Source organism: Schistocerca cancellata, chromosome 8, assembly GCF_023864275.1.
Source record: "Schistocerca cancellata isolate TAMUIC-IGC-003103 chromosome 8, iqSchCanc2.1, whole genome shotgun sequence".
Lineage (NCBI taxonomy): Eukaryota > Metazoa > Arthropoda > Insecta > Orthoptera > Acrididae > Schistocerca > Schistocerca cancellata.
Window position 1 is genome coordinate 425,403,648 of NC_064633.1, and position 12,221 is coordinate 425,415,868.

Sequence of the window (12,221 nt, forward strand, 5' to 3'; positions counted from 1 at the left end):
TATTGCTCCCTCCTACGTATATCTCGCGAAGAGATGATGAGGATAAAATCAGAGAGATTAGAGCCCACACAGAGGCATACCGACAATCCTTCTTGCCACGAACAATACGAGACTGGAATATAAGGGAGAACCGATAGAGGTACTCAAGGTACCCTCCGCCACACACCGTCAGGTGGCTTGCGGAGTATGGATGTAGATGTAGATGTAGAAGGTGGTATATTTTGATTGCGTTAACTTAGAAGCTTAAATTTTTTACACGGCCCCCTTAGTATATTGCATAAATTTCACCTCGATCCTCTAAATTCTGAGAAAAAGCGGTATTAACGGACATACCGTCTGACAACAAAGATATCCTGCAAAGGTTCCACTTATCGACTGAACCCTATAAATTGATGACGAAACTTCATTTTTCAGAAGTGACTATCCCCCTTAGACGCCATGTTCAGAAATATCTATGTACTGTAGAGGATACGGAAGAAACGTTCGTTTCCCGACCCCATCAAGAGGTCAAGTATTGAATTAAATCCTTCTTACCTTCCAAACGCTGCTGCACGACGGCAGAGGGCTGCTTATTCAGGGGATTCCGCAACTGCAGCTTCATTATGTCGAGATTCCACTCGATGTCGTTTACCAGAGACAAGAATTGGTACAGCCAGACCATCGTGGTTGAGATAAGGAAGAAATTCAAAGTGTACAGTCCTGTTTTACAAGGCTTATTTCCGTTTTTCCATTGAGCGTAGACACCTGTAAAACACGACAGAAACAGAAAAACACACAGCAACAGAATGGTGAGGCAGCACTTCCTGTAACACTTGTGACTCGGGTTTCTCATAGCTTTTAGAGTGGCGAGCATATTTTGTAGCTTTCCGTCTCTAGCACAGAGAATCTTACACAGTAATATGACTGACGTCCAATGGGTGCTGTATAGTTTCAAAATACGACTAATGTTAACAAAAAGAACAGCTTCCTGATTACAAGTGACTGTTGCATACGATGCGAAAACATCTGTACAAAAGAAAACAGCGAGCCAAATTAAAGGACCAATATGCGTAGTAATTTTTTTGTGCCGACGACTCGAATACAGAGGAAGAAAACCGAATGCTCGGTACAGAAGCAGCCCGTGACGTTGATGACCCTCCTTTAGACTGCTCGATTTTCTCAAGGTCCATGCACGTCTGCGCGCCGGCCAGTCTCTTGGTTCACGAAACGTGGCCATTCTCTCCAGTGTTGCAGCCTAATGAGCGGAACATCGCTTCATCGACCATTAGATGGGCAGTACGAAACCGCTATTAATTATTCTCTCGCGTGATCTATGCCTGTCTGCGCAAAATGCGGAGTCCATTTATAATTGTCGCCTGTTACCCTCTTACACGGAGGTGCTTGTAATTATTCTAATGATAATTCCAATTCCTGTCGATAAAGCTCTTGTTTTTACGCGTGGCCCTCACTAACAGATAGCAGGTACCTTACGGTGAGTAATATACACTACTGGCCATTAAAATTGCTACACCAAGAAGAAATGCAGATGATAAACGGGTGCCGGCCGGGGTGGCCGTGCGGTTCTAGGCGCTACAGTCTGGACCCGCGTGACCGTTGCGGTCGCAGGTTCAAATCCTGCCTCGGGCATGGATGTGTGTGATGTCCTTAGGTTAGTTAGGTTTAAGTAGTTCTAAGTTCTAGGGGACTGATGACCTTAGAAGTTAAGTCCCATAGTGCTCAGAGCCATTTGAACCATTTGATAAACGGGTATTCATTGTCGCGATACGATAAACCGCAATCGCGATAGGCTACAATGTCGGAAACGTGATGATACGCATTTCTCCTCCTTACACGAGGCATCACAACAACGTTTCACCAGGCAACCTCGGTCAACTGCTGTTTGTGTATGAGAAATCGGTTGGAAACTTTCCTCATGTCAGCACGTTGTAGGTGTCGCCACCGGCGCCAACCTTGTGTGAATGCTCTGAAAAGCTAATCATTTGCATATCACAGCATCTTCTTCCTGTCGGTTAAATTTCGCGTCTGTAGGACGTCATCTTCGTGGTGTAGCAATTTTAATTGCCAGTAGTGTAAAAGGTCTGGTTGGCGATTACTTTTGATGAGGTAGTGTATGTATTAAGATTAAAGTAGACTGGTGGTACAGACAGAACCTACATTTCTCACAATGTATATATTCCGTATGATTAAACAGTAAATGTTTTTATACAAGTGTTTCAGTGAGATTACAAACAAATCGACTAACAAAATTAAGGTCAACAAGAGTCACTGACGATACGCAGAGGGGCAGACTAAAATCATCGTTAGCTTCCCAACATTCTTTAAGAAACAGTCAGGCCTAAACAGCCTTTGGAAATTTCCAGTGCGTACGAGGAAGGCTCTGCGTCAGATACAACATATTGGCACAGTGCTCCTCAGCGAGCATTATTTGACAATGCACTCATATTCATACTCATCACTAGTCCGAGTTCTTCGCATCATACTTGGCAGTGCAACTTTCCAGAAAGGATCTGCCGACTCGAGCGTCCGACCACAGGTCAGTCTTCCTGGCCCGTCTCAGAAGAGGAGGCCGACGGAGCCAGGGGAGCCCTGCTCGCGCACGAATATCTCGAAGTACTCGTAGATGATGGTGACGGCGAGCAAGATGCCGGTGCCCGAGCCGATGGCGCCCAGCACGTCGGCGAGCACGGAGAGCGCGCCTATGCAGACGCCCCCGAAGGCGGCGGCCGTCGAGATGTAGCGGTCGAGCTCGCGCACCAGCGACCCGTCGCGGTGTCCCGGCATCACCATCCGCTGCTCGCGCAGCCGCCGCGCCACGTCGCGCGCCGACGACCCGGACACGCTCAGCCACGCCTTCGAGAAGAAGGCGCACGAGCCCAGCATGAAGCACAGGTACAGCAGCGCGTGCATCGGGTCTGCCACAGAGAAGGGTCGCGTTACTCAGCGGCAAAAGCTACGTAAAATGTAAAAATTACAAACTTTTGAACCGTTCAGAACAGGAATGTAACCATCTGCATTACTTAATAGCTAACTTGGCTTACGGTGCACAGACCGGGTTGCAAATTACCTATCTAACGGCTTCCAGCCGCTACAAAAACGTGGTCTTTCAGTTATTTCGGACGAGTTTTAATTAATATCCAAACCTAAAAATTTAAAATACTGTCACGATCTATCCATTAAGAGGAAAAGTCTCATGTTAAAGATTTATGACAGCAAGGCGAATTTTACAAACAGTGTATATGTCGTGATGGAGCATAACTCATGACGCGCAAATTATGCTGACTATATTCACTAAATACAGGGTGTTTCAGAAAGAATGACTTGATTTTGGCAAATGCCGGGATGGTTCCTTTGAAAGGGCACGGCCGACTTCCTTTCCCATCCTTCCCTAATCCGACGAGACCGATGACCTCGCTGTCTGGTCTCCTTCCCCAAACAACCCAACCGAACTTTCAACCCATTCCTGTCAATTGTTCCTTTCTGCTCTCCCTGAAACTCGACTTGATTTTGGACGGTGCCGTCTGAATGAGCTTGGCCTAGATATCAGAAAATCGCCGTTACATATTAAAGAGACCTTTGGAGAAAAGAGAACCACTTGCATGAATATCAAGAACTCAGATGGAAACCCAGTACTAAGAGAAGGAGGGAGAGCAGAAAGGTGGAAGGAGTATATAGAGGGTCTATACAGGGGCGATGTTCTTGAGGACAGTATTATGGAAATGGAAGAGGATGTAGATGAAGATGAAATGGGAGTAGACAACATTCCATTAGAACTACTAACAGCCTTGGGAGAGCCAGTCCCGACAAAACTCTACCATCTGGTGATCAAGATGTATAAGACAGGCGAAATTCCCTCAGACTTCAAGAAGAATATAATAATTCCAATCCCAAAGAAAGCAGGTGCTGACAGATGTGAAAAATACCGAACTATCAGTTTAATAAGTCACCGCTGCAAAATACTAACGCCAATTCTTTACAGACGAATGGAAAAACTGGTAGATGCCAACCTCGGGGACACGTGAGGCAATACTGACCCTACGACTTATCTTAGAAGCTAGATTAAGGAAGAGCAAACCTACGTTTCTAGCATTTGTAGACTTAGAGAAAGCTTTTGACAATGTTGACTGGAATACTCTCTTTCAAATTCTAAAGGTGGCAGGGGTAAAATACAGGGAGCGAAAGGCTAGTTACAATTTGTACAGAAAGCAGATGGCAGTTATAAGAGTCGAGGGACATGAAAGGGAAGCAGTGGTTGGGAAGGGAGGGAGACAGGGTTGTAGCCTCTCCCCGATGGTATTCAATCTGCATATTGAGCAAGCAGTAAAGAAAATAAAAGAAAAATTCGGAGTAGGTATTAAAATCCATGCAGAAGAAATAAAAACTTTGATGTTCGCCGATGACATTGTAATTCTGTCAGAGACAGCAAAGGACTTGGAAGAGCAGTTGAATGGAATGGACTGTGTCTTGAAAGGAGGGTATAAGATGAACATCAACAAAAGCAAAACGAGGATAATGGAATGTAGTCGAATTAAGTGGGGTGGTGCTTAGGGAATTAGATTAGGAAATGAGACACTTAAAGTAGTAAAGGAATTTTGCTATTTGGGGAGCAAAATAACTGATAATGGTCGGAGTAGAGAGGATATAAAATGTAGACTGGCAATGGCAAGGAAAGCGTTTCTGAAGAAGAGAAATTTCTTAATAGCTATTATAGATTTAAGTGTCAGGAAGTCGGTTCTGAAAGTATTTGTATGGAGTGTGGCCATGTATGGAAGTGAAAAATGAACGATAAATAGTTTGGACAAGAAGGGAATAGAAGCTTTCGAAATGTGGTGCTACAGAAGAATGCTGAAGATTAGATGGACAGATCACATAACTAATGAGGAGGTATTGAATGGAATTGGGGAGAAGAGGATTTTGTGGCACAACTTGACTAGAAGAAAGGATCGGTTGGTAGGACATGTTCTGAGGCATCGAGGAATCACCAATTTAGTAATGGTGGGCAGCGTGGAGGGTAAAAATCGTAGAGGGAGACCAAGAAATAAATACATTAAGCAGATTCAGAAGGATGTAGGCTGCAGTAGGTACTGGGAGATGAAGATAGGATAGAGTAACATGGAGAGCTGCATCAAACCAGTCTCTGGACTGAAGACCACAACAACAACAACATGTTAGTGAATGCGTCTTGTCAATTTTCAGTCAATCAGAAGTAGGATGGCTTACCAGGGTGTCTACGTGGACAAGAAAAAAAAATTCCCGGATTTTTCCCGGATTTCCCGGTTAAAAACACAATTTCTCCCGGATGAAATTACGTATAAAGCGGGTGAAAATACATCCGTGTTAAGTAGCAGTATACTTTCCCTCGGAGCTGTAAAACCTATCAGTCCTTTGAATCGTAAAGGTCTTATACCGGCGGAGGACGTCCCAGCATTTAAGAAAACGAAATCTAGGAAAAACAATGCGTTTGGAAAGTCGTTTGATGCGAGACAATATGCACAGAGTTTATTTTCGTATTGCTAAAGTATATACACAAATTCCACAAATTATAGCACGGTAGCTTCCGAAACTCTAAAATAGAGATTGCGTTGAGCGATGCACTTTTGTCAGCCAGTCATAGTTCATGTCACGTGATCTCGCTAGCGAATGACGGCAGTTATTCAGAGCACGAGGCCTACGAGAAAGACAGGCCGCGGCGCGTACGTTACGAACGTGGGCCGAGCTCGCTCAACTCAGCAAAGTGCGTTTCTACAGCGCTTAACTCGTAAGTAGATGTGTATGTACGAACGAGAATTGCATCGTCTATTGGCATTCACTGATATTAGTCCTACAATGATAGGAAGTCCGTAGGCCTACTAACAGGCTGTAATTTGGCAATTAAAATCGTGCCAAAATGATTATAAGTTGCGTAGAAAAGTCGAGGTGTTGTGACATTACCCAGTAACACATTATGCACATTTTTTTGAAGGTCAATTACACTTTTTGCCATCGATCGCATAATTTTTATCTATGTAAAAACAACATTAAATATGAAAACTAACTTGAAGCTAGGTCTTTTTTTAGCGTGTGTTACACGTTAAGTCGTATCAAATACAAATGTGCCGGTAAAATTTTAAATAGTGGCATAAATGACTTATCTTCTCGGCCCGACATTTTTCAAATGGCTGATCCTCAAAGTGTTACGTTTTGAATGAGAGTTATAACGCCCTGTGATTTAAGAAATTCACTGCACATTCTCACACGTAACATAAATCATTTTGTGTGGAAATTTCCTTTGAAAGTAACGCATCTCAAGCCACTATTCGTAATATTTTCTGGTGATCTGTTAGAAATGTAAACAATTGTGACGTCACACACATCGAATGCACGTTAGTTGTTACGGACGTACTGCATAATCTTTGACCTAAAGCCTTTGACACTTAACGGTGTCGGTAAGCTGGTCTGTGCATTGTGTAAATTACCCATTTTCTATGCAACTAAACTTTTATTTTGGTGTTACTCTCTGATTTGTGTTTCATTGCTGCAATATTATTCAGCAGTAGTGGACTAAAGTTCTTTGTCAGCGTATCAGATCTTACACGTCACACCTACAAAACTTTAATTGAAATCTAAAACAACGAAAAATCCCGGAATTCTAAAAAATTCCCGGGTTTTTCCCGGATTTGTCCCGGATGAAAAAATTCCCGGGTTTTTCCCGGAATTCCCGGATGTCCCGGGCCGTATACACCCTGCTTACGCTCAACAGAAGGCGTCTAGTGTGCTGCAATTTACAAGGACTAAGTCACTGATTTCGGTCCAACGTGCTTTTCATCGGCCTTTTCGCAATGAGAGTGAGAGAGACTCGCTTCAAGTGAACGTTTTTTGTGCCATTTCTCATGAAAAACTGTACGGTCCCTTCTTTTCTTGAGTAAAAAACAGTGACTGAAAGGAGCTACATCAACATCTACATCTATACTCTGCAAACCACTGTGAGGTGCATAGCAGAGGGTACGTCCCATTGTACCAATTTTAGGGCTTCTTCCTGTTCCATTCACGTATGGAGCGTGGGAAGAATCATTGTTTGAATGCCTCTGTGCGTGCAGCAATTATTCTAATCTTATCCTCACGATCCCTGTATGAGCGATGCTTAAGGGGCTGCAATATATTCCTAAAGTAATCATTTAAAGCCGGTTCTTGAAATTTTGTTAATAGGCGTTCACGCATTGTTTACGTCTATCTTCAAAAGTCTGCCAGTTCAGTTCCTTCATACTTCTGTGACAGTCTCCCGCGCATTAACACTCTCTGTACCAGGCCTATTTTATGCACCCGTCCCTAGAAACCGGGCAATTTTACCAATATTAAAAAAATTACTGCATCAAATCTACTGTTTGGATTGTGGCAAATTTGGTACCATCTTGAAGCTGCACATTTCTACTTTAATTCTGAGTGAAAGAAACTACTTTACAATGCACAGCTTTAAGGTACAGTTATAGAAATCACTTAGATGTTTTAAGAATTTAGAAAAAGTCATACGAATAAGGGAATACAATTGTGATTTATTTTTAACCAAAATTGTGGCACTACATTACATGTTTCTGATAGTATACAGTATTACATATAAATTTCACACAGAATCATATTGTTTTTTAGTGTGGAAAATTTTAAAGCAAGGTTCCAGGCAGAGTGCAACGCCACACTGTTCACATTCGTATCGTGTCTCTTTGCGAGAAGCCTTGCCACTCTGTTTCTTGCAATGTATACACATCTCTCTTATCTTTCCACTTCATTGCCAATACATTATCTTTACGCCGAAAAGACATTTCGCCCTTTTTCAGCTTAGCAGATACTAAATCTTTAGGCAATCCTTTCCTGGATTTGTTCACAGTACCAACAGCTCCAGTGCCTTTCTCTGCCAGTTGCTGAAATAGCTCTGGACTGGAATAAAATCGATCTAAATACACAGTGTGGCCTTTGTTCAGCAAGCTGCTGTCAGACAACAATCGCAAAATAACCGCAGACGAAGAATTGTCAACAATATGCTTACCAGCATAAACTTCAAAATTTACAACATAGCCACTACTGGCTTCAGCAACAGCATATACTTTCAGTCCATACTTATGAGGCTTATTTTGCATGTAAACACGGAAACTCACACGACCTCGAAATGGGCAAATTCCTTCATCAATTGTCACTTTTTCTGAGGGACGATATGCCTGGATACATCGCTCCTTCAAATTATTATAATATGGCAAAACTTTGTAAAGTGGATGAAATCCATCTTCGCCTGGTTTTTTCTGATTTGAATTGTCAACAAGATGCAAGCATGACAGTATCTGAGTGAAACGCAAACGGCTCATGACATGGGGACAAAAGTTACAACTAAGAACAGGATTAGTGCTCCAATGGTCCGCAATTTTGGGCTTTTTCGAAACACACATGTGGAAAATAATACCCAAGAAACGCCTCATCTCACTTATAGTCACTGGCTTCCACGAACTCAAAACTGAATGGGGCTTCAGATTATTTCCTCTTCTTTTCTTCTGTATTGTCTGTGATGCATACAAATTTGTCTGTCTCTTGAGTTCATTTACGTCACTGTCAGTAAGGAACACTTTACTGCAATCCAGTACAGAACTCGACTCATCAATATCCACTAGTATCTGCCTGGGTGTCGTGTTGACAGGCAGAGGTCGGTAGGTGTCAACTGCAGTCCACTCACTGTCTTTCGGATACGGCACAGCTGCTGGATTTGAAGCAACACCTTCAACATCATTCTCGTCTTCATCTGAAGACAAACTGTCATCAATCTCGTCTTCTAAAAAGAATATCACATTATGTGTAACTACATACATCGTTTACACATGTTCAACAGATATGTGCGTACTGCACAATTACGTGGAAAATTCGGAAATACGTACCTTCAAACACACCATTGCATTCAGAATCGTCTGAATCACTCTCTACATTATCCAGAGTGTCGCTATGATTGATCAAATCCGCAATTTCTGCGTCTGATAAACCGCGCCGAAACATGATGACAAACAACTGAATGATATACAGACTGAGAACGCAAAGATAAGTTTTAACATGAATTACAGCGCTGCCGTGACATCTATGGACGCATTTTGTTAATAAACATCTGAAAAACGTATAGCGCTGGCCAAACCCGTAGAAATAACGTTGCAGTGTTTTGAATGAAATTAAATGTAGCGGCCCGTAAATTTTACGGGCTTGGTGATTTTCGCGCGATCCCAGGCCCGTAAATTTTACGGGCTTGGCGCTTAGAGTGTTAAATAACCGTGTGACCATTCGTGCTGCTCTGCCCTGTATACGTTCAAGATCCCCTGTTTGTCCTATGTGGTAAGTGTCCCACACACTTGAGCAATATTCTAGAACCGGTTGCACGAGTGACTTGTCAGCAATCTCCTTTGTAGACTGATTGCACTTCACTAGAAGAAAGGATGATATTCACTATTCTGGATTAAATCTCACTTTGGCACAGAAAGGGGTGAATTATGCTGCCACATGGGTCTTTGGTCATTTGCCAAATCATATTGAGGGTCTGACAGATAGCCAACCAGCATTTGAAAGCAAATTGGAGGAGTTTCTGAATGACATCTCCTTCTGCTCAATAGATGAATTCTTGGATATGAAGTAACAACTGTAAAAAAGTTAATTAATTAATTTGTGTAAAGAAAACTTATGTTAAAGTGACACGTTCCACATCATTACGAAATGTCGTATTCATGATCTATGGAACAAGGATTAATGTATGTATGCAGTATTTCACCAATAAACCGAAGTCTACCAGCTGCTTTACCCACGACTGAACCTATGAGATCATTCCACATCATATCACTACAAAGTGCTATTCGCACGTATTTTTACGAGTTGGCCGATTCCAACAGCGACTCATTAATATTATAGTCATAGGATACTACATTGTTTCGTTTTGTGAAGTATAAAGTTTTACATTTCAGAATATTTAAAGCAAATTGTCAATCTCTGATCTTATCAAGATCTGACTGAATATTTATGCAGCTTCTTTCAAATAGTACTACTTAGTGAAACTTCTGGCATGACTTATTAGGTTATTAATCTTTTACTACTGACTATTCGCAAAACCATTTGCAGACTGTGTCCACATGCACTACTGAAGTACTCGCAAAATTATTGCGTATTTCTGAAGATGACGTCATAAACATTGAGATGTGCGCAAAAATAGCTTTTGCATAAAATAGAGTGCAAATTACCCAGACTATACTCAGTCCAGTGTTTGATAATGAGAGCTCTTATCGGCTTTCAACTAACTTTAAATACAATTTTAAACCTTTACTAAACTTTTTCTCACTTACATGTCTACACGTAATATATTTAATACATTAACTCACCTGTTAAGTTATCAGACGTCTAAAGCTCTTTATTATATGGGCGTTCGATTCTTTAAAGATTCAGGAGTGGAGGGTTTACTGCTTAGTATAAGATGCGACATAAATCGGTAACACGATGAATAATATAAAATAAGTCATTAATCCTTTCACTGTATGACTATGCCGCGAACTTGCGTGACGTCTACAGGGTGAATCGCATCAGATCTAAGGCGCCTTTATTTTATTAATGGTTCAAAATATCGAAAAGATGTTTTCAGCAAATGATGGTACACAGCGGGCCACGTAACTCTCTTTCATAGGGAAAATTTTTAACTTGTGTAATAGCCAAGGTATTTAAACATAATACATGCATTTATTTAATAGACCGATATACTGTATTTCGTCATAACATTCGAAAGTAGCGGGCCAGTGTATATTCGAGCCTAAGAGTTGCTTATATCAGCATAGTGTTCCCAGGATTCGGACATCATTGCATCCTGACAATTACAACAACGCCATGACATCATGGCTCCCTGAATTCTGACATCATACAGATGCGAAAGGAGGGCTGCCTTGCCTTCAGCTACCTAGTTTCGATTACTTTTCTAGGTCACCCAACTACCCACCTCTCCCATCTGAAATACATGCACGTAGAACATTGTAAACAGGAACTTCCTAGAATTTTTGGTGAGTTAGGATATCTACCATTTTACAATACAGAATGGATCATAGTTTGACCCTGTGCAAGGCTGTTTTAACTGTATTAGACACCAACAAACAGCGTTTACAATTGTGCTCTGTGCCAATCACTTCCATGTAGTATCAATTAACGAATAACTTACAGAACAGCTGTTGTGCGGTGCTAACGCGCCAGAGTGCCGCCATCTTCGTTCTTTTAAGTACAAAGGAAGGCCTGATAGCCGCAGCTAATCAGTCTTATGTAGAAGCGAAAACTGTTAACATGGATTTCTCCGAAGTGCTAAGCGTTACTCGGCTGTTAGGGAGGAAGATGAGACCAACTGCGGAACGCTTTGTTTTGTTGTTATTACGTAGAAGCTGGACAACCTTGTTACTAACATTGGCAACATAAATTACACGGAAAATGGTATGCGCATAGCAAGAAGAATTTAAATGTGCCTCCACCCGTTACAGAACCAGTTCTCAACAACATTTTCTCTCTCCCAATGTTTGTTTAATATACTCCAGTCTGGGTCTTCCTCTGACATTTCTCCCTTCACTGCTCCCTCAGTTACTCTTTTCAATACACCGTCATGTCGGAGTACGTGGCCTATCAGCTGAGCCCTCCTTGTTTTTCGTGTTCCATCTTTTCCCTCCTGCTGGAATAAATACTTCCTCGTTTGTGATCATTTCTGTCCAGCTAATTTTCATCATTCTCCTGTAGCACCATGTTTCGAATGCAGCATTCTCACTCCTATCGTCCAAGCTTCTCTGCAAATTTTTAAGTGTTCAACATGTAGGTCTTCAACATTTGTTTCCTCACATCAAGGCTTATACTCTTTGTAGTGGATATGTTTTTCTTCTTATTAAAATCATTCTTGGCCTGGCCAGTTCTGCAGACTATCTCCTAGTAGCTTCTTCCACCACTCGAAATTTTACTACCCAGTTAATTAAACTCGTTCACTTCCTCAATTGTCTCATTTTCAACTTTACCGCTGTCTTGCTTTCCTCGCTTCTAATGCTGACTAGAACTTTTGTTTTATGTGTGTTTTATTGTCATATAGAACTGCTTCTCCATTATTCTATTCGTTGTGTTCAATATTTTTCGCAGGTCTCCTTCACTTTCAGTAATTAGTGCTATGTCATCGGTGAATTTCAGCATGTCCACCTTATCTTCATGAATTGTTAACTCCTATGTTTACT

General features: G+C 41.7%; 1 protein-coding gene across 1 annotated transcript in view; it reads right to left on the minus strand.

Annotated features, from left to right (window-relative positions):
* Positions 1-2,553: 2,553 nt before the first annotated feature.
* LOC126094885 (protein transport protein Sec61 subunit alpha-like) overlaps positions 2,554-12,221 on the minus strand; it is a 68,207-nt gene continuing 58,539 nt past the window's right edge. The window contains exon 3 of the mRNA XM_049909521.1: positions 2,554-2,912. Within this exon, the coding sequence (XP_049765478.1) occupies positions 2,554-2,912 (359 nt within the window). The remainder of the gene's footprint in view (positions 2,913-12,221) is intronic.